The sequence below is a fragment of the Sphaerodactylus townsendi genome, linkage group LG02, assembly GCF_021028975.2.
Source record: "Sphaerodactylus townsendi isolate TG3544 linkage group LG02, MPM_Stown_v2.3, whole genome shotgun sequence".
NCBI lineage: Eukaryota > Metazoa > Chordata > Lepidosauria > Squamata > Sphaerodactylidae > Sphaerodactylus > Sphaerodactylus townsendi.
Genome location: NC_059426.1, coordinates 124,968,435 through 124,991,828, shown reverse-complemented (window position 1 = coordinate 124,991,828; position 23,394 = coordinate 124,968,435). Strand labels below are relative to the sequence as shown.

The 23,394-nt window shown below is 48.6% G+C and overlaps 1 protein-coding gene across 3 annotated transcripts in view; it reads right to left on the bottom strand.

The window, feature by feature from the left end:
• Window positions 1-23,394, bottom strand: part of RPAP1 (RNA polymerase II associated protein 1) — an 80,385-nt gene that overhangs the window by 5,203 nt on the left and 51,788 nt on the right. For all 3 annotated transcript variants that reach the window (XM_048486081.1, XM_048486082.1, XM_048486083.1), the window contains exons 18-23: window positions 23,121-23,230; window positions 21,125-21,320; window positions 17,819-17,968; window positions 17,049-17,191; window positions 13,952-14,756; window positions 13,053-13,229 (exon numbers count right to left, since the gene is read on the bottom strand). In XM_048486081.1, coding sequence (XP_048342038.1) covers window positions 13,053-13,229; window positions 13,952-14,756; window positions 17,049-17,191; window positions 17,819-17,968; window positions 21,125-21,320; window positions 23,121-23,230 — 1,581 coding nt within the window. The remainder of the gene's footprint in view (window positions 1-13,052; window positions 13,230-13,951; window positions 14,757-17,048; window positions 17,192-17,818; window positions 17,969-21,124; window positions 21,321-23,120; window positions 23,231-23,394) is intronic.

The following is a 23,394-nucleotide window of genomic DNA, read 5'->3' as shown; positions in this document are numbered from 1 at the left end:
CTCTCTCGCAGAGATAAGGTCTCCGCCAGAGTCTCCGCCGCAGATGCTGGCCCATCGCCCGGGTTATGGAATCTACCGGGCGCCAGGCGGTTGTCCTGAATATCAACACCATTGAATCCTTTACACTCTGCCCCTTTTAAGGAAAAAAAACTTCTCCCCCCCCTGGTGGGCTTGTTGAAAGGTGCGGTGAAAAGCAGAAATGAGGGTAGGGGCGCCAATATTTTCGGAATAGACCCATTGATTATACCCAGAGGAATATCCCCACCTGGCAAGAGACTAAATATTGCAAGCGCTTATGATTAAAACGAGAGTCCAGGATGGCGTCTAATTCGTAATGCTTGTATTGGCCATCAATTATAGTCGGGCGGGGTCTCTCCGGCGGGTCGTGCTAGGCATCGGAAACGGGAGCCTCCTTGAGCAAACTGGAATGAAAGACAGGATGGATATTACTTAGAGAATTAGGCAAGTCCAATCGGACGGTGACATCATTGATCGCTTTAGTAATCTTAAAAGGTCCCAATGAATCTTTGCCTGCTCAGTTTTAAAAATTTTATGTACGCTTCTGAGATTTTTGGCAGATAAATACACCCAGGCGCCTACACGTAAAGGGAAATCTGAGCGGTGCTTATCCGCTTTGAAGTTTCTTCTTTGGGAGTCTTTAGTCTGCTGCGGTAAGGCGGGCTCTGGACCGCTTTCCACCCCTCGGCCAGAGATGAAATCCACTGCTGGAACTCCGGAGGATTCAACGCTTCCGCAGGTAGCTGCGGCAACGGAGGGAAGGATCGACCATTGGTGACACAATTTCGAAGGGCTTTGCACTGCTATGAACCGCGACATTATAGGCGATATTCTGAGTAAACGGAATTAACTCGCGACCAGTTGCCCTTGGTGATAGTTGGTGTAACAACGCAAATACTCGCTCCAGGGTTCTGTTCGCTCTCTCCGACTCACCGCCACTTTGAACGTGGTAGGGGGCGGCAATAGCCGCTGGCGCCTCCTCAACAAGCCCAGGAAAGCTTTCCAGAACTTTGAAATGAATTGGGGCCCGCGGTCGGAGACCACCTTAACGGGGGCGGAGTGTAGATCTATAAATATGCTGGAATGAACAGACGCCAGCTTAACTTAGGAGCCGGAGGGGATGGAAGCACATGGGATGAAATGGGCTTGTTTAGAAAATAAGTCCACCACCACCCACAAGCATCGCGGTTGCCTTAACTTCTCTGGCAAATCCGTGAATAAAATCCATGGAGATGACTTCCCAGGGGCTGAGGCCACCGGGAGAGGCTTCAACAGACCATGGGGTTTTCTTCGAACGGATTTGGCTTCCGCACAATCAGAGCATAACCTTTGATATATGTCTCAATGTCTTTGCGCATGACGCTACCACCAAAATTGACGGCGGGCCAAATGCAGAGTCTTTGGCTGAAGCCTAAATGTCCGTTTTAGCTGGCATCATGACAGGCCCTCGAGAACCTGCTTACGGAGGGGGGGAGGCACGCATCAACAATCCCCTCGCCGCAAAACACCATTCTCCAGAAGCGGTGAATTGGGAGTCACCTTCCTCCGCTGGTGGGTTCAAGCAGCCTCGCCTCCTCGAAGTTCCTCGTGAGGGAAAGGAGAGACCAGGCTGGGAATGGGTGGAGGCTGATGAGTGGACGCTCTGAGATCGAGGGTACAGCCAGTTCTACCTGGGAGTGGGGAGAGAACAGTGCGCGGGATATCCCGTAAGGCAGCGCTCCACCCCCCTCCCCGGGCAGGGCGCCAGAGCGCATCAGCCAGTTTATTGGTTTTTTCCGGGGAAAAAATGGAGAGTGAAAAGAGAAACGAAAGAAAAGAAATCGGGCCCAACGGAGTTGTTTTGGCAGACATCTTGAGGGGGGTGGAAAGGGCTGCCAAGTTCTTGTGGTCCGACTCAAACTTGAAAGGGGTGTTTAGCCCCCTCCAGCCAGTGGCGCCAAGTGAAAAGTGCTACTTCTTGATGGGTCAGTAGTCTCTTTATCCCCTACAGTCCAGTTGAGCTCAGCACCGGAGAATTTCTTTTGATAAATAAGCACACGGAACCAGCCTATCATCTTTATTTCTCTGCAACAGTAGGCTGCACCAAGCGCCGGTCCGGTAGCATCCACGCGGAACCACAAAAAGGAAGATCTAAGCCAGGGTGTTTTAGGATAGGTTCGGTAGTAAAAGCTGATTTTAAATGTTGAAGACCCATCTGACTTTTTTTAGACCAGGAAAGTAAACTCCCGGGCTTGAAGTGTTTCTTCCGGTGGGTCTCTACCCTTAGTGCGCATGAGTGGGTCTGTGGAGTGGGAGAGCTCGGGTTCAGCTAATTGGGGTAGCAAAGTCACGATAGAAATTAAAGCAAACCTCTAGAGTTGATTGGAGTTCCTTCCGATTGGTAGGGGCAGGCCATTGGAGGACTGCTTCAATCTTTAGCAGGATCCATTTTTAGCCCCTCGGAAGAGAACCCGCAACCCAAAATAGTCGATGTAGAGGTTTGGTGGAAACAACATTTAGAAAGTTTGGCAAAGAGGGAGTTGTTGCTGCCGCGTTTTATCACTTCCCTAACCAAGGCTTCATGCTCCTCCATGGTTTGTATAATAAATCATGTAGAACTTCGCTGATAAGGGCTATAAAGTCTCCGGGGGCCCCACTTAACCCGAATGGCACTATTAAGCATTCCATACTGTCCAAATTTCTCTTGTAGTGAAAACGCAGTCAAATCGTTCATAGCCTTCCGCAATCCTGACCCTGTAGTAAGCTTCTCTTAAGTCCACCCTTAGTAAAAATGCCGCCCCTCGCCCAAATGCATCCAAAAGCGTCCCTTAATTAATGGCAAAGCGTATTTATTGGACAGGGAAACCGCATTGAGTCCTCGGTAACTGCGTGTAGAGCCTTAAAGACCTGGCCCTTTTAACAAATACTACAGGAGCAGCATGTGTGCGTTTGGTAGCTCGTCAGATGAACCTCAAGGAAAGCAAGGTTCTTGTCTAAGCAGCGCAATGGGTTCCTTCTCCTCATTGGGACTCATGCGGTAGATTCTACCCTTGGGCAGTTGGTTCCCTGGCTGTAATACTACTTTGCAGTCAGGTTCTCTATGGGGTGGTAATTGATCGCATTCTCTTGTTCCTGGAACACTCAATAAATCTTGGTAAGCCGGTGAAACGCCGGGTAGATTCGTGGAGCAATTAGAGCGTGCACCGCTGACGAAGCCAGGGGGGGGGTATGTCATTAGGAGGTGAGTTTTCCCTCTAATTCATGTGTTCTCCGCGAGGGAGTGGCTTTCAGTGAATTCCCAAGATCCTTTCTTTCCAAATGAATTTTGGTTCATGCAACAACAACGCATGGCATGCCCAGGACTATGGAAATGCCTAGCCACCGGCGCCAGAATAAAACCACCTTTCTCCCAATGGTCAGGCGCAGCCGAGGAGGACCGCTATTTTGAACTGGGCCGGTCCTTCGCCCTCGAGAGGGCTGGCCACCATTTGGGTGAACGGCATGGGCTTTCAGCTAGGGGGACTCGGTCTAGTCCGAAGTTCCTCCCCGCCACCTGGGGCCGTATTAAAACAATGGGAGCACCCAGAATCTACAAGGGCTGAGGCTATAATAATGAAAGTGTGCTTAGCTGGGTTGGCCAGAATCGCTTGAATCGTAATGGGAGCGCTTCTGCCTTCACTCACCGCATCTGGAGCTTCGAACCCATATCCATGGGGGCTGAAGAGAGGCAAACAGCTGCTTCCCCCTCCTCTGGGTCGCCTTCGGTAACCGCTTTAGACGAGGCCGTTGGGGGCGGCCCGGATTTGGCGCGGTGGCTTAACAGATGGGGTGCGACAAGCGGTCGCATGCGGTTGGCTTCTGTTTTTTCGGGCCGGTGGAAGCTAGACATCCGGTCCTCCGCAGTAAAGACACAATCCCAGACGGCTAATGCGCTACCGGAGGTGGTTTCGGTAGAGGCTGCTGGGCTTGGCTTATGAAGTCGAAGCGGTATCGAAGCGGCTGGTTTTGGGCAGCGGGCGGCCCCCCGCACGAAGTAATCCAAACGAGACGCCACTTTGCGATCCTAATTCGATCCAATCAGCAATAAAGCGGGGGATCCGGTCAAGGAACACACCGCTTCACGCAGTTTACTGGCCGACGGCGTCCGAGAAGTATTCACATTCTTTATAGCTCAGGCCACTCAGGAGGGAGCTCTCCAGCAGTCACGCATCTAAATTCACGGGCAAATTCTGGGTAAACGAGAAGTTGCCGCCTGCTGAATAGATTTGATGCTTTTACGGCTTCATTTTCAGCACCCGGATCTCGGTGCTTAGCCCTTAAGGTTTGGAGTAACTTGAGGCACCGCGTGAAGCGAAATCCCCTTGCAGACCGTAAAGAGTCACAAAACCAGTCGGGCCGTCGCTTCATCCAAGACGGAACCGGCGTCTCAGATTTCTTTTCGCGTTCAGACCGGTACAAATCGCCATAGTCCTCCATGTGGGCATCGAGTTGTAGGATGAAGTAGGGGAGTTTGGAAGCGGTCCCATCGAAACGGGCAGGTATTGGAGGTCTGTAATATCCTCTCTCCACGGCCCTTGGCGCCCGCTGGGGCGGCGGTTGCGCAGGTTGAGGCAGCGGCGCAGGGAGGGCCGGAATCGGTGGAGGTGGGGGCACCAACGCCGGTGCCGCTGGTGTTCTGGTGGGAGCAGGTCTTTGGAAGGTGGCAGATGCGCGAGTAGCAGGACCCAGCAGCGTCGCCCCTCTGGCGTTGGCTGTACCAGTGACAGCGTAGACTCCAACTTGGGGCATCTTGTCCTGCTGCTTCTTCAGCTCCTTTTCCAAGGCGGCTAAGTCTCTCTCCTTGCGAGTCAAGGCATCCTGGTGCGCATGCAAAGCTGCTTTCTCTCGTTCCAGTTTGGCCAGTTCGTCTCGTTGAATAGCTGCAGTTAGTTCACTTTGCGTACGCATGGCCTTAACGCTTTCGCGTTGACGCTCTAAGTCCAGTTTGGAGTGTTCCAGGACCTTATCATGGACTGATAGATTCTGCACATATTGCCGTTGCAGCGCGTCTTTGGCACGGTCCAATTCGAGTTGGATTTCTTTGCGCTGCTGTTCCCGGTCTTTTTGCAGGTTTTCACGCTCTTGCTGCAGCTGCTCTCGTTCCTCTTCCCATAGCTGGCGTTCATGGGCCCATGCTTCCTGGGCATCTCGCAGTCGGCCCACTTCCTCATCCCAGCTCTCTTTTGACGGGAGGGGGAATAGATCCGGATGGGAAGGCAGGCTTTCTTCGGATTCCTCTTCATCAGAATGCAGCACCTCGTGTCCACCGGCGGCTCCACGGGGCGCCTCAGGTGCAGCTGCTGATCCGGGATCTGGGGGGTCCGATCGGAAGCTGGTACGGATACCCCTCCCAATCCCCGATATAGTCCCGGTTTCAACGGTGGTCTTAGGACGGGCCCCAGTGCTATGCCACGGTGGATTCTTGGGAGCATCACCAAAATACGAGTCCAGGAATCGTTCAATGGACTCCTGTGTTGCCGCATGAAAGGTGGTCAGGCCCGTCTCCTCCGTGACAGGTTGCATCTGAGGTTTGTAATCCACACGGAAACGGGCAGATATCCGATCCACAGGCGCTCGATCCATAGACAGCGCCCCAAACGACTCATGCAAGTCCACATGATCGTCTCCTCGTCCCTCGTCCCAACGGAGTAAGGGAAGACTCGTGTTGATACGAGGACGGGAAAGAGTTACCAGCGAGACCCGTTCTCCCGCCGGTTCCTCCAAATCCATAAGGGAAAGCTCGGAGCCCTCTTTGGGGGCTACCGCACCTTCCACAGATTCAGGAATATTCAACCTCTCCATGCCGAGACACCAGAGGTCCGTTGCACTGGGGAGATAGATGAACTAGGATTCCTGCCACAATGTAAGGAATTCCATAGAAGCAGAAATAAAAGGCTTTTTGGTGCAAAAGACCGTTTATTCAGACATCCTAGAAAGCTCACGTACACGACGTGGCAGGAATAAAGTCTCCCGCCAGAAGCACAGGTTATAACTCTGTCCATCCCATCCCCCCTCCCGGATTCCCATGGGAACGGAGTTCTCATCTCTCTCGCAGAGATAAGGTCTCCGCCAGAGTCTCCGCCGCAGATGCTGGCCCATCGCCCGGGTTATGGAATTCAGTCAAGGCCAGGCGGCTGTCCTGAACATCAACACCATTGAATCCTTTACACTCTGCCTCCCTTAAAGAAAACTTCTCCCCCCCCCCCCCCCCCCCCCCCCCCCCCCCCCCCCCCCCCCCCCCCCCCCCCCCCACCCACCCCCCCACCCCCCCACCCACCCCCCCCCCCCCCCACCCCCGACATCCTAGAAAGCTCACGTACACGACGTGGCAGGAATAGAGTCTCCCGCCAGAAGCACAGGTTATAACTCTGTCCATCCCATCCCCCCTCCCGGATTCCCATGGGAACGGAGTTCTCATCTCTCTCGCAGAGATAAGGTCTCCGCCAGAGTCTCCGCCGCAGATGCTGGCCCATCGCCCGGGTTATGGAATTCAGTCAAGGCCAGGCGGCTGTCCTGAACATCAACACCATTGAATCCTTTACACTCTGCCTCCCTTAAAGAAAACTTCTCCCCCCCAGGTTTGTGCGGAAAGGTGCGGTGAAAAGCAGAAATGAGGGCAGGGGCGTCAATATTTTCGGAATAGACCCATTGATTATACCCAGAGGAATATCCCACCCAAGAGACTAAATATTGCAAGCGTTTGCGATTAAAACGAGAGTCCAGGATGGCGTCAATTTCGTAATGCTTGTGGCCATCAATTATAGTCGGCGGGGGTCTCTCCGGCGGGTCGTGCCAGGCATCGGAAACGGGAGCCTCCTTGAGCAAACTGGAATGAAAGACAGGATGGATATTACTTAGAGAATTAGGCAAGTCCAATCGGGCAGTGACATCATTAATCACTTTAGTAATCTTAAAAGGTCCCACGAATCTTTTGCCCAGTTTTGAAAATTTATGTACGTCTCTGAGATTTTTGGTAGATAAATACACCCAGGCGCCCACACGTAAAGGGAAATCCGAGCGGTGCTTATCCGCTTGAAGTTTTTGGGAGTCTTTAGCCTGCTGTAAGGCGGTCTGGACCGTTTTCCACCCCTCGGCCAGAGATGAAATCCACTGTTGGAACTCCGGAGGATTCAACGCTTCCGCAGGTAGTTGCGGCAACGGAGGGAAGGATCGACCAGACACAATTTCGAAGGGGGTTTTTTTTGTACTGCTATGAACCGCATTATTATAGGCGTATTCTGCAAACGGAATTAACTCGCACCAGTTGTCTTGGTGATAGTTGGTGTAACAACGTAAATACTGCTCCAGGGTTCTGTTCGTTCTCTCCGACTCACCGTCACTTTGAACGTGGTAGGGGGCGGCAATTGCCGGGGCGGCCCCCAACAAGCCCAGGAAAGCTTTCCAGAACTTTGAAATGAATTGGGGCCCGCGGTCGGAGACCACCTTAACGGGGGCGGAGTGTAGACGATAAATATGCTGAATGAACAGACGCGCTAACTTAGGAGCGGAGGGGATGGAAGCACATGGGATGAAATGGGCTTGTTTAGAAAATAAGTCCACCACCACCCACAAGACCGTGTTGCCTTAACTTTCTGGCAAATCCGTAATAAAATCCATGGAGATGACTTCCCAGGGGCGGGAGGCCACCGGGAGAGGCTTCAACAGACCATGGGGTTTTCCCGGAACGGATTTGGCTTCCGCACAAACAGAGCAACCTTTGATATATGTCTCAATGTCTTTGCGCATCGCGCGCCACCAAAATTGACGGCGGGCCAAATGCAGAGTCTTAAGGAAGCCAAAATGTCCAGCCGAGCGGGCATCATGACAGGCCTCGAGAACCTGCTTACGGAGGGGGGGAGGCACGTACCAACAATCCCCCCGCCGCCAAACACCATTCTCCAGGCGTAATTGGGAGTCACCTTCCTCCGCTGGTGGCTCGCGCAGCCCCGCCTCCTCGAGTTCTCGTAGGAAAGGAGAGACCAGGCTGGGAATGGGTGGAGAAGGAGGAGTGGACGTCTGAGATCGAGGTACAGCCAGCCCCAATTGGGAGGGGGAGAGAACAGTGCGCGGGATATCCCGTAAGGCAGCTCCACCCCCCTCCCCGGGCAGGCGCGAGAGCGCATCAGCCAGTTTATTGGTTTTTCCGGGGAAAAAATGGACAGTGAAAGAGAAACGAGAAAAGAAATCGGCCCAACGGAGTTGTTTTGCAGACATCTTGAGGGGGGTGGAAAGGGCGGCCAAGTTCTTGTGGTCCGACCAAACTTGAAAGGGGTGTTTAGCCCCCTCCAGCCAGTGGCGCCAAGTGGAAAGTGCTACTTTGATGGCCGCAGTCTCTTTATCCCCTACAGTCCAGTTGAGCTCAGCACCGGAGAATTTCTTTGATAAATAAGCACACGGAACCAGCCTATCATCTTTATTTCTCTGCAACAGGGCTGCACCAAGCGCTTTGTCCGAGGCATCCACGTGAACCACAAAAGGAAGATCTGGGTCAGGGTGTTTTAGGATAGGTTCGGTAGTAAAAGCTGATTTTAAATGTTGAAAGGCTATCTGACATTCTTTAGACCAGGAAAGGGGGGCCCCGGGCTTAGCAGCCTGTGGGTCTTTACCCTTAGTGCGTAAGAGGTCTGTGAGTGGGAGAGTCAGTTCAGCGAATTGGGGTATAAAGTCACGATAGAAATTAGCAAACCCTAGGAAAGATTGGAGTTCCTTCCGATTGGTAGGGGCAGGCCATTGGAGGACTGCTTCAATCTTAGCAGGATCCATTTTTAGCCCCTCGGAAGAGATCCGGTAACCCAAATAGTCGATAGAGGTTTGGTGGAAACAACATTTAGAAAGTTTGGCAAAGAGGGAGTTGTTGAGCAAGCGTTTTAATACTTCCCGAACCAAGGCTTCATGCTCCTCCATGGTTTGTATAATAAATCATGTAGAACTTCGTTGATAAGGGCCATAAAAGCTCCGGGGGCCCCACTTAACCCGAATGGCATTATTAAGTATTCATACTGTCCAAATTTTGTGTTAAATGCAGTCAAATGTTCATAGCCTTCCGCAATCCTGACCCTGTAGTAAGCTTCTCTTAAGTCCAACTTAGTAAAAATGCGTCCCTTGCCCAATGCATCTAAAAGGTCCTTGATTAATGGCAAAGGGTATTTATTGGACAGGGAAACCGCATTGAGTCCTCGGTAATCCGTGCAGAGCCTTAAAGACCCGTCCTTTTTTTTAACAAATAATACAGGAGCAGCATGTGTGTGTTTGGTAGCTCGTCGTATGAACCCGCGAGCAAGGTTCTTGTCTAAGAAGGCACGAAGTTCCTTCTCCTCATTGGGACTCATGCGGTAGATTCTACCCTTGGGCAGTTGAGCCCCTGGCTGTAATACGATTTTGCAGTCAGTGTCTCTATGGGGTGGCAATTGATCGCATTCTTGCTCCTGAAATACTCTGGCTAAATCTTGGTAAGCCGGTGGAATGCCGGTAGATTCGGGAGCAATTAGAGCGTGCACCGCTGACGAAGCCAGGGGGGGGGGTATGTCATTAGGAGGTGAGTTTTCCCCCCAATTCATGTGTTCTCCGCAGGGAGGGTCAGTGAATTCTAAGATCCTTTCTTTCCAAATGAATTTTGGTTCATGCAACAACAACCATGGCATGCCCAGGACTATGGAATGTTTGGCCACCGGCGCCAGAATAAAACTAATTTTCTCCCAATGGTCAGCGCAGCGGAGGAGGACCGGTTGCGTTTTGAACTGGGCCGGTCCTTCGGCCCCGAGAGGGCTGCCGTCCATTTGGGTGAACGGTATGGGCTTAGCCAGGGGGACTCGGTCTAGTCCAAGTTCCTCCGCCACCTGGGGCCGTATTAAACAATGGGAGCACCCAGAATCTACAAGGGCTGAGGCTATAATACGAGTGTGCTTAGCGGGGTTGGCCAGAATCGCTTGAATCGTAATGGGAGCGCTGCCTTCACTCACCGCATCTGGAGTCGAACCCATATCCATGGGGGCTGAAGAGAGGCAAACAGCTGCTTCCCCCTCCTCTGGGTCGCCTTCGGTAACCGCCTTAGACGAGCCCGTTGGGGGCGGCCCGGATTTGCGTGGTGGCTTGGCAGATGGGGTGCGCGCGGCCGGAGCGGTTGGCTTCTGTTTTTTCGGGCAGTTGGCAGCTAGATGACCCGGTCCTCCGCAGTAAAGACACAATCCCAGACGGCGACGGCGCTCGGAGGTGGTTTCGGTAGAGGCTGCTGGGCTTGGCTTGCGAGTCGCAGCGGTGGTCGTAGCGGCGGGTTTTGGGCGTGGGCGGCCCCCGGCACGAGCGTAATCCAAACGAGACGCCACTTGAGATCCTAATTCGATCCAATCAGCAATAGTGCGGGGGATCCGAATAAGGAACACCGTTTCACGCAGTTTGCCGTCGACGGCGTCCGAGAAGTATTCACATTTCATGCGCTCAGGCCACTCAGGAGGGAGTCGAGCAGCCGCCGCACGAAATTCACGGGCAAATTCTGCAAACGAGCGGTTGCCTTGCTGAATAGATTTGATGGTGCGGATGGCTTCATTTTCAGCACCCGGATCTTGGAAGCGAGCCCTTAAGGCTTGGAGGAACGCAGGCACCGTGCGAGTATCCTCCCCTTGCAGATCAAAAAGAGTCACAAACCAGTCGGCTGCCGCTCCATCCAAGACGGAACCGATGTCCCGTATTTTTTCGCGTTCAGACCGGTACAAATCGTCATAGTCCTCCATGTGGGCATCGAGTTGTAGGATGAAGTAGGGGAGTTTGGAAGCGGTCCCATCGAAACGGGCAGGTATTGGAGGTCTGTAATATCCTCTCTCCACGGCCCTTGGCGCCCGCTGGGGCGGCGGTTGCGCAGGTTGAGGCAGCGGCGCAGGGAGGGCCGGAATCGGTGGAGGTGGGGGCACCAACGCCGGTGCCGCTGGTGTTCTGGTGGGAGCAGGTCTTTGGAAGGTGGCAGATGCGCGAGTAGCAGGACCCAGCAGCGTCGCCCCTCTGGCGTTGGCTGTACCAGTGACAGCGTAGACTCCAACTTGGGGCATCTTGTCCTGCTGCTTCTTCAGCTCCTTTTCCAAGGCGGCTAAGTCTCTCTCCTTGCGAGTCAAGGCATCCTGGTGCGCATGCAAAGCTGCTTTCTCTCGTTCCAGTTTGGCCAGTTCGTCTCGTTGAATAGCTGCAGTTAGTTCACTTTGCGTACGCATGGCCTTAACGCTTTCGCGTTGACGCTCTAAGTCCAGTTTGGAGTGTTCCAGGACCTTATCATGGACTGATAGATTCTGCACATATTGCCGTTGCAGCGCGTCTTTGGCACGGTCCAATTCGAGTTGGATTTCTTTGCGCTGCTGTTCCCGGTCTTTTTGCAGGTTTTCACGCTCTTGCTGCAGCTGCTCTCGTTCCTCTTCCCATAGCTGGCGTTCATGGGCCCATGCTTCCTGGGCATCTCGCAGTCGGCCCACTTCCTCATCCCAGCTCTCTTTTGACGGGAGGGGGAATAGATCCGGATGGGAAGGCAGGCTTTCTTCGGATTCCTCTTCATCAGAATGCAGCACCTCGTGTCCACCGGCGGCTCCACGGGGCGCCTCAGGTGCAGCTGCTGATCCGGGATCTGGGGGGTCCGATCGGAAGCTGGTACGGATACCCCTCCCAATCCCCGATATAGTCCCGGTTTCAACGGTGGTCTTAGGACGGGCCCCAGTGCTATGCCACGGTGGATTCTTGGGAGCATCACCAAAATACGAGTCCAGGAATCGTTCAATGGACTCCTGTGTTGCCGCATGAAAGGTGGTCAGGCCCGTCTCCTCCGTGACAGGTTGCATCTGAGGTTTGTAATCCACACGGAAACGGGCAGATATCCGATCCACAGGCGCTCGATCCATAGACAGCGCCCCAAACGACTCATGCAAGTCCACATGATCGTCTCCTCGTCCCTCGTCCCAACGGAGTAAGGGAAGACTCGTGTTGATACGAGGACGGGAAAGAGTTACCAGCGAGACCCGTTCTCCCGCCGGTTCCTCCAAATCCATAAGGGAAAGCTCGGAGCCCTCTTTGGGGGCTACCGCACCTTCCACAGATTCAGGAATATTCAACCTCTCCATGCCGAGACACCAGAGGTCCGTTGCACTGGGGAGATAGATGAACTAGGATTCCTGCCACAATGTAAGGAATTCCATAGAAGCAGAAATAAAAGGCTTTTTGGTGTAAAAGACCGTTTATTCAGACATCCTAGAAAGCTCACGTACACGACGTGGCAGGAATAGAGTCTCCCGCCAGAAGCACAGGTTATAACTCTGTCCATCCCATCCCCCCTCCCGGATTCCCATGGGAACGGAGTTCTCATCTCTCTCGCAGAGATAAGGTCTCCGCCAGAGTCTCCGCCGCAGATGCTGGCCCATCGCCCGGGTTATGGAATTCAGTCAAGGCCAGGCGGCTGTCCTGAACATCAACACCATTGAATCCTTTACATTGCCTCAGTTCTGTTTTTTAGACTTCTGGTTGGTTCTACAACTCAAATCCTATTTCATTGTTTATGGAATGTACCATCTTATAAATAGTATCGACTCATTCTGTGTAATCCATCCTGAGTCCCAGTGGGAAAGGCAAACTTCAAATAATGTAATAAAATAAAAACCCCACAAAACTTCCTAGCTTAAAAGTCACTTGCTTTCATAGAATCATAGACTTGGAAGAGAAACAAGGGCCATCCAGTCCAACCCACTGCTATATAAGAATACACAATCAAAGCACTCCAGTCAGATAGCCATCCAGCCTCAGTTTAAAAACCTCTAAAGAAGGAGACTCCACCACACTCTGAGGCAGTGTATCCCACTGTCGAACAGCCCTTACTAACAGGAAGCTCTTGCTAACACTGAGGTGGAATTTCTTTTCCTGCATGATGAATCCAATTTCAACACTAGCACAAGCAGAAAGACATGGGATCAGCACAGGGAGGACATCTGCACAGCAGGAACAGGACACAGCAAAGCCAGTCTTCTTTCTTTTACTGAAAGATTGCCACATACCTGTGTTGTGCTTTCCTGAGAGAAAATGAAGCTGTTCACATGAGCCACAGCAACCACGTAAAGCACAGGGCACCAGTTCTGCCGCAAGACACCTGTGACCAGTGTCTGGAAGTACAGCTTTACTAGTTTCAGGTTGTCCTCGGGCGGGGAAAGGTACAGCTCCAAAGGTATAGGAAACTACAGCAAAATCAAGAAAGAAACTTCACTTTTCCTGAAATATTCTCTTCACAAAAGAAAAATGGACTTGATCCATAATAATTAGCAAAGCAGAGGAAGCAACATCCCAGGATCAGGAGCAGCCCAAGGTCCCAGTAGCTAGAGGATGGGGTTTGCCTGAATTCAGGGTAGAGAAGAAGTAACTCTATAGAAGGTTTGTGTATGATAAATAATGCAGAGAGGGACTCACATGCATCACAGGGCTAAATTCCTAAAGGTCCTAAATTCAGCCTCCTGGCAGCTCCAGTTAAAAAGACTGCATAACAGGTGATGTGGAATCCCTTTCCCTGAGACTCTGGATAGCTGCTGCCAGTCAAAGCAGACAATACTGACCTCATGATGCGACTTACACACAATGGATATCTCAATGTGATTTAACACTAACTGATCTAAGTTTATGAAATCTATTTATGAAATGAAAGGGTTACAGTTTGCAAATGCAGACCCCTGCATGCATGCAGTAAAGTGAACCATAATCAGGTGCAGAGTAAAGCAAACAGACAACCCACTGAGGATCTGGCACTATCCACACATCAACTGAAACCTTGCTGTGCTTCATTTTTTATTGTTCTTTAACTCTGCCTGGAAGCAGAGGAAGTCAGATATACACTTTTAAAATAAAGACACAAATATATTTCAGTGGTTGAACAAACAGCCCATCAAGGAATACACCTGTGACCTACCTGTTGGAGTGGAACTCCCAGCGCCCGCAAGGTGCTTACATGCTCTCCAAAGACAGCCATCCTTAATTGGACATTGAACCGCCTTTGTAAAGGAAGAAGCACAAAGACTCCAAAGAGGGGATCTCCAAAGGAGACACCTTCAAACTGTTCTAGGAGATTGATGTAGAGGTCATAGAAAGAAGCTAAACCAGGGAGGGGAGCATCCAACTTCAAGGAGTCCAAGACTTTGTTGGAGCAATAAAGAGAGAGAAGAGCAGCTGTGTAACAATGGACAGCACTTTCCAAGAATAAGTCACTGCCTGTGAGGAAGATACACATAAGTCTTGAAAGTTTGGCTGCAGCTGAGATTCCCTGAAGAATCCTAGCTCTCCAGGTCTCCAAGAGGAGGATCCACTGCAAGCTCTGGGTCACAATGTTCACCAGATCCACAGGAAACGAGTTCACAACAGCCCACTTGGTTTCTGCACCAGTCACTTTGTTATAAAGGCTGATAAGTGGAAGGAAAGGCCAATCAGAAGGTAGGATGGGACCTCTGACCACCGGAAGAAGCATGGATTGGATAAGGTGAGTTCTTCCTTGATATGCATCTCTGGAGCGAGCAAGTGCACGCTCCAAGTAAACAAAATGAGAGAGGTAGCAACCCTGGATAAATGGGAGATGTTGGTAAGCTTCTTTCAGCAAGTCTCCACGACTGGGGTGGGGAGAAATGGAAGCCACAGAACCTGGTTGCGTCAGCTTGGTCCTTGAGCCCAGGTGCAGGATATCTGAGAAGTCAGCAGCTTCTGGCCCCCCTGCTTGGCCTTCACTGTTGAAAAAAAAAGGATGATAAATGTTGGCACTTCTCCTTTACTAATCAAGAGGGGCACGCTGCTATTTCCTACAGCACAGAAGTAATCCCCAACACAATGCACTAGCTCTCCCCTGATCACCAATAAAGATGCAGCAGGATGCCAACCTCTTGCCAACATTTTCTGATATTTAAAATGTGCTGCGAGAATGTAATTGTTGCCTTCCTGGATTAACACTAGAGGTCAATCTAGTCTAGCATTCCATCTTCAGCAAAAATGACTAGAAGGGAAACTGTGGGGAGCTCAAAAACAGGACATCACACCGATAGTTAAGAATGTATAAGGTGGCTGAGCATAAGTAGACCAGACAGCGGCCCACCTAGTCCAGCATCCTGTTTAAGACAAATGCCAGTGTGTTGCCCGGGGGTGGGGGGGTGGGGAGCAAAGAAGAGCTGGGTTTTATATCCCACTTTTCTCTAAAGAATCTCAAAGCTTCTTACAATCACCTCCCCTCTCCCCACAAAAGAAACCATGTGAGAAAGGTGGGACAGAGAGAGTTCTGAAAGAACTGTGGCTAGCCCAAGGTCACCTAGCTGGATACATGTGGAGGATCAAATGCAATTCTTCAGATTAGAGTCTGCCACTCTTAACCACTACAGCATGCTGGCTCTTAGGGCATAGAGGTCAAGATCTTCCCTGCTGCGGCCTCTCAGCACTGCTTCCTCTCTGTATATGGAGGCTCCCTTCACAGTCACTATGGCTAGCAGTTATTAGTGGACCTCTCCTTCATGAATCTATCTAACACTCTTTCAAAACTATCTATGCTTATGGTCATCACCACCTCCCCAGGCACTGCATTCAACAGGTTTTTTTTAACTCTCTGAGTAAAGAAGAGTTTTTCTTTTGTCAGTCTTGAACCTGTTTGCCAATAATTTAATTGAGTGGCCTGGATTTTCAATAGTATTGGGGGAAGGGGGGAAGAAAAAGCTTCCTCCATTCACTAGCTCCACCCCACACTAAATGTTATAAACCTCTGTCATTTTCTCCCTCAATCATCTTTCTTTTTCCAAACTGAAAAGTCCCAGACTCTCCAAACCCTTAATCATCCTGGTTTTTCTCTTCTGTACTTCGGCAAATCTCTGCTCATCTCTTGTGTTGGACACCTGATGGCTAGAGTTGCTGTGAGTTAGTTGAGATTCAATGGCACATTCTTCTTCCTATTAATTACTAGTATGAAGTTTTCCTTCTTCACAGCTGACACATACTGGGTTGACATTTTCATTCAGTTTCCTAATGCAACCCCAAAAACTCATTCAGTCTCTGTCTCAGCCAATTCAGTTCCCATCAGGATATATTTATTATTCCCTCTTGTATGTGTCAAGCATCTAGTATTAAAAGGCTACTGATTTTGAGCATGCTGCCTTTACCATAATTTATAGCCACTGACAGACCATCATCACATTGACTGGCATTGAATTTTTAAAAACTTGACTTTAAATTGATTTATTCTATTTCTTCTAATTCCATTTTACACATATGGAAGTATCCAAATATCGGCAGAATCTGAGGTGCTGTGTGGTTTCCGGGCTGTATGGCCGTGTTCTAGAAGCATTCTCCCCTGACGTTTCACCTGAATCTGTGGCTGGCATCTTCAGAGGATCTGATAGTAGGATGCTAGCCACAGATGCAGGCGAAACGTCAGGAGAGAATGCTGCTAGAACACAGCCATACAGCCCGGAAACCACACAGCACCCCAGTGATTCCGGCCGTGAAAGCCTTCGACAATACATCGGCAGAATCATTTACTAAGAAGTCAGCAACTTGGACTTGGAAGTGGGAAAATGCTGACACTTGAAATTCTACGGAGAATTGATGGGGAAATGCTCCCAGGTATGAGGACACCTCATAGGAACATCTCAAAAAGCATGAAATGATTCTGCAGGTGATTTTCAGCTTTCAGCTGCCTCATCTACGACCTCCTGAGATTTTAACCCCACCCCATCACTTAGGCTGGCTGTGGCATGCAAACAAAAGTACTTCTAGGATGTTGTGTTTGAGGAAGAGCATGTGCCTAGAACTCAACTTGTCCAAAGATTTGACAGTAATAGAAAGCCCAATGAAAACATGAGAGGGCATAGAACAAGGTCTACTTTTTTCCTTAGGTTATTTTACCCAAATTCTTCCCTATACCTTTTTTTCCTTCTTTCCCAAATGGTTTCTCTGTGCCTCAAGTTCATCAATAGAAATTGGGTTATTCAAGGGAAGCAACGGGGAAGGGGGTGGGGGAGGTGCAAGGGAGAGAAACTTACGGAATCAGTTTTGGATTGAAGACAAGGCCCAACAGGAGCTCATGAGCTAGGCACTCACTGCCTGGCAACAAACGGCTTAACAAAACCATGGCAACACAGTGATGGAGTGAAGAATGCTCACCGTAATCCGGACAAGCATCTACCTGCACATGAAACAAAAACTCTGTCAAAATGTTACAAAATATATCAAAACATTGCATTTAGTTCCAAAGACACAGATATAGGAAGACAGAAGAAAGGCTCGTTGAGCCAGTAAATGCAAAAAGGGACCATTTTTAAATCAATGTTCCCAGCACTTATGACAAACTTACTATCTTCTGGAACTTTCCCACTGCTCCCAAATCAGCATAACAAAACTATGTTGTGATAAATGCATTTTATGTGGCAACAGATGTGGCAATGCAGATATTTGGAGTTTAACAGGTTTTTCCCCCAAAGCAAGTGGTTAGTATAGACAAGTACATTAACAAGATCAGCTCAGAGACCCCACCACACTTGGACTATTTGAGCCATTTGAAAACATCCTAGGAGCCGACTCTTTTGTATATCTCTGTGTTATTAATAAGCTGTTATATCTGGTTTATGTGTGGAGACATCAGGGATGCACATTTTGTGGCTTCTTTTTTCCAAAGGAAAGGGGAAATATGAGGGGGCACTCTACCAAAGGAGGCCCAGCTTCTCTACCTATATACCCGCTACCTTCCTCCTTTTCCACCCTAAAAATTATATTATTAATAAATCAGAATATATGTTTAAAGCATAGACCTCACCATTTTCCGAGCCAGTGCAAGGACAAAATATTGCAGGTGGTATTCATGGCGCAAGAGCCACACAGAGGAGTGGGATATTGAAGGTGGCCCAATGGTCCAACTCTGCAGCAGGTAGTCCTTCAGACCCTTTGTACGTAGCACACAGACATACTGTAGAAAACAGTTACCAACAGTTAAATTAGACAGAAAATAATCACTTGTCGCTTCTTTGTCCCACCCTGTGGTAAAACACTGGTAAGCAACTCTCCTGACTGGCAGCTGCTCCAAGGTGGGGAGGCAACATCAGAGTCCCTCCAGGAGCTGTGACAGCCTGCTGTCCCATCAAAGCCAAGACAGCGGGGAGGGGGTTGAGGCTCACCATAGATGCCTGGACTCTTAACGTTCCCTTGGCATTCAGTTGGCTGGAAAGGGGCAAACTGTGGCACCGATATATGCTATGGCAGCAGGATCCTTAAAATCCTTACTCACCCCAAAACTGATCAGAAGAACGGGGGCAGGGGCTGCAGGGGAAGATGAGGTCAGTAGCTGCGTCAGTCTTCTCAAGTAAGCCAGGAAAGGGGGCTGGACACCAACACTTGTTGAACAGGTGCCTATATTGCTCCTGGAATTAGGAATTAGCTCCTGCCTACTTGCAGGAGGCCCTCTTTCCATGAGGCATCAGTAAATACCTTGGGCTTGCACAGCCTGTGCGGTTGTGAGGCCTGTGAGGCTGCCCTGTGGAGGACCTCTCCTATCAAGGAAGAAAATCACCAGGGACAGAGGAGGAAGACTCAGGTGTCAGTTTAATCTCTTCCCCTCTCACTTGTGAGAGGGGAGGGGTCTAGCAGGCTGTAGCAGAAGATGGACGGGAGAGTGGGGCTGGAGCCCCCCCAGCCACTGAAGGAAAAAAATGTCAATGAAAGGTCAAAGCCCAGCTACATTAAAATGCTAAAGCAAGCAGTCATAGAATGTACCAGCCATGCACTTTCAAGTATCTATAAATATCAAGTCAGTTGCTGAGTTAGGGAAATAACGTTTTCACCCATACTCTTCTTAGCTCAGAGGTTAAAATATGCTCATTAGCAGTGTTAGCACTTTACTAGCAAATATTTACACAATAAAAACAGTGTATTGTGAGACAAACAACTTACTTTAATTCTTGAAATGTTTTAAGAAAAAGCCTTAAGGGTCTTAAAAGAGGAAGTAGACAAGGTTGTCTGATTAGTTCTCATTTGGTGCAGTATGGAGTTGTTAATCAATAATTGGCTAAGTTTTGCTTTTCTGTAGCAATGTAATTTTGTCTATACTGGATATAAGTTTTGCTTTATTCAAGGGTCAGATCTTGAACTCATGCAGGGATAGATGCATTTTAAATCATGACCAACCAAATAAGAAGGAAGAAGGAATTTGCAGTTACTTGCCTCCTTTGAGCTCTTTGGCCAAACCCAATTTCTTCTCCGTCATCACCTACCTATGTTTTTGACTACTTAATAAATGACACTCACACATATAGCAAATCAGCTGCCAGAACTTATTCTTTGGCAGAAACTACCGAAGGAGAAGTGATATAGTCCAGATTATTAATCCCTGCTTGCTGCATAAGAAAGCAGTCAGACGTTCTTTCTGGCTCTTGGCACATATTCGAAACACTTTAACATAAACAAGGCACTACAAACAGAATTCTCTCTTGTTCAAGGACCTCTTGTCCATCTCACCAATCCACATGTCATAAGTATACAGTCTCACGAGGTGGGTGAAAAAACAACATGTTGTTAGTAACTGGAAGAACAGGTCACAAATGGAGCCAGATATCTTCCAACTTTGCCAAGCTAGGCAACTGGTGCCCTTCCTATCTTGCCCTGATCTAGCCACAGTGATTCATGCAGTGGTCACCTTCAGATTAGATTACTGTAACTCATTCTACAAAGGGCTACCCTTAAAGCTGCTCTGAAAACTTCAGCTGATCCAGAATGCGGTGGTGAAGGTCCTTACAGGGACTCCATGGAGAGCACATGTACAGCCAGTGCTCCACCAGCTGCAGGGGCTCCAGGTAGAGTACCAGATCAGGTTCAAGGTTCTGATATTGACTCTCAAAACCTAAACAGTCTGGGACCATCGTATCAGTGGGACAGCCTCTCCTGATACTCCTCCCACCAAGAGTGTTAGGTTTAACTAGTAATACATTTATTCAGTACTTTTCATCTTCCCCATTTTCTCTCACCTTCCGTCAGTTTTACCTACACCATAACTACTCACTAATATTTTCTAGCCTTTCCATCTGCATACCACTTTGATTTCTGCTGGTAACCCCTTCTATACTCCATTCAACATAATGAATGAAGTGCGGTCCTGCATCCTTAGGCAGAAGTTCAGCAGCATGTTTCCACTGCTTCAAACAGTGACGATTCTCTATTCGTGTCAGGGAGTCATATTTAAGTGCTGCTTTTGTAAAAAAAAAAACAGTATGCCCTGCACTGTTAAATATCGATCTTTGTAAAAAGATCATTTATATTGCCCCAGATGGCTATTAGCAAGACTTCCCTTTTTGTAAAGTTGCGCCCACCATTTTGTTTCCTGTTCCTGCCACGGGAAACAAAATGGTAGGCACAACTTTACCAAAAGGGAAGTCTTGCTAATAGTCGTTCGGTGCAATATAGTGATCTTTTTATAAAGATCAGTGTTTAACAGTGCAAGGCATACTGGGTTTTTTTACAAAAGCAGCACTTTAATATGATTCTCTGATGCAAACAGAGAATTGGGGGAGGGGACGGGGACAGCAGGCATGAGCATTCAAAATAAAGAAGGTCCAGGAAGATGTAGCGGATTTATCCACTTATGTCCTTGGTTCTTTATGTTGGAAAGGGCGAACATCTATACCAGGGGTCTTCAAACTATGGCCCTCCAGATGTTCATGAACTACAATTCCCATCAGCCCCTGCCAGCATGGCCAAGTGGTAGGGCTCATGGGAATTGTAGTCTATGAACATGTGGAGGGCCATAGTTTGAGGACCCCTGATCTATACAGTGTATTTTGGATATGAAAACAGCAATAAGGTGAGTAAAGGAAATATATTTTCCTACTACATACACAAGTTAGCTTTATTTATTAAAATATTTCTATCCTGTATTCCCACGCTTCTCAAAGGGGTCCAAAGATCTTCAGTAGGGTTCATCCAGCATAACTATCATAGGGTTCCTGCAACTCTCTGTTTTGTAATAACTGGGCTGCCTCTGCCATTACTACATTGCCTCAGGTATGGCGAAGGGCAACTTTAAGGACCCTTCCTCCTACACAAACAGCAGCCTAATAAAATGACGGTAACCTACCTCACCAATCAGCCCTTTATGGATGTGAGTGATGCTGTTGACAAGGACAAGGAGGGAAGTAAGAAAGGCAAATGGCGATTTTGAGCCCACTAAATATGTTGGGGGCTTGCCTCCAGTGCAACCCAGCGATACAATGCTGTGGACAGACTCTGGTACTGGGGAACGGGATAGAGGATTGCACAGAATTGAGCAGGGCCTGTTGGGGGAGAGAGACAAAGAGAAAGAATGAAAATACACCAAAGACATTGCTTTTACTGAAAAAAAAAGGCTACTCGTTTTTTTAATCCATGCAGTAAGCCATTTCAAAATAAATAAAACACAGTTCATCATCAACCTTTATTAGTATTGAGCATAAAAAGTTACCAAAAATTGCACTTTGAATCACATATCCTTATAGTGATTGAAAGAAATTTGCCTACCTCCAATGTTGTGTGAGTGTGCTGATCACCTAAAAGATAGTGTACTCTTTCCTTGTTAGTAAACAAGGTACCCCCTTTAATAGCGGCCTGATAAATATTCCCCACTGGGGTACACAGAACTCACAGTGGAGTAGCACAAGTGCTAAGATTTTGGGTTGTCTCTGAGAACAGGGCATCGTCTTTTACTATGAGTATATACAAATATCTACCCCAAAGGGTGGCTTAAGGCAAGCCAACATAAATGATTGTCAAAGCTGAGGGAATGTGAGGTAGGAAAAATAAGTAGAGAGAGTTCCATGGGTGGGAATTATGCCACCAAAGTTCAGCAGCAAACAAATCGTGTGCACGTGAGAGAACAAGGTTTGCCTTTCAATGTCCAAAACCCTCTACTTCAATGTCATAAAGGCTTGGGATTCATCAGAGTTATAGAGGGAATCAAGAGGGATGCCTATTGATCTAAAATTACAAATGACTTGCTTGGACCACTTAGATGGATAAGAGTTAGAAAGCAGAAGCCACATAAGGATCCCAGGCTTAGATCTGAAATGGTGGTACAGTCACAATTTAAGAGTAAATAAAATACAGTTGCATTTCAATGAAGCGTTGAAAGTACATTTAATGTTTTGCCAGTACTGATGGATCCTCAACTGATTCACGTCTATTCTAAGCATCACAATAATGGCATTTATCTCACCATCAGTTATTTCAGACAATGTCAGGGTCATATTTTTATTTGAGCAAGCTTGCCTTTAACTGCATGGAAAATTTAGACACCCCCACACTTAGTGGCAGTAGCTGGATCCTTACATTATAATGTGGCTAGAGGTCCTGCTATATATTGCTCTGAAAGCAAATCCACCATGCAAAAAAAATCCTCCTCTACAGACCAAGCACAGCAGAAAACCCTTCTGTTCCTGTTCAGTATCCAGACTTCTTTGCAGCACACAGAGGTAATCTAACCAATCCAATATTATTTATTTATTTATTTATGTTATTTATAGTCTGCCTTTTGCGCTGAGACTCAGGGCAGAGTACATAATGTAAGTCAGTAAAATCAACAGGTTGAGAGATATAATGAGCAATGTAACAGGACTAGGATTACAGAACTCTGAAACAAGGCATCAATATTGAACATGACATGTTAATGTAAGAAATGGATACTGTTGGTGTACCATCTGCCTAGCCTACTGGCTGAGCTGACAAAGGTGGGATTGAATTTGGGGCTCAGAGCCCCAAGGATTATCGTCCTTAGTGATTTCAACATGCAGGCTGAGTCTGCCTTCTCAAGTCAAGCTCAGGACTCCTCAGGCAGACAATTCCATACAATGGGGGTAGCTGGAAAGAATGCTTGTGTATGGACAGTTATCGATCTTGCCTATTTGCAGGGTTCCAACAGTAGACAATCCTGCTCAGATAAGCGAAGCTTTGTGGCAGAGCATACATAGAGGGGCAATCTTGCAGATATGAGGGACCCACCTACAAAGGGCTTTTTGTGTGATAACCAATAGCTGAGGATAGAACACAGTTCCCCATGGCTTGTTAACCTGCAGCAGCAACTGTGCTGGGAACATATCTACCTGAGCATTTCCCACTGGGTCTGCATGGCTGGCTGGTTGAGAAGAGGCAGCATCACCTCAAATGTCAGACGCTCCACTTCCTCCAAGCAGTCTACAACATTTACTGATGGCTATGGAGAATACAAAAAAAGAGATTTTATGAAGACTTCCATGTGAAGTTAATATTCGTAGCTGGTCAGACCAATTGATTTAGTTTCCTTCTCATTTTAGAACACTGCAGATGAACCCTGTGTTAACACCTCGGACAGTATGTTTGCATGAACAGATACAATCT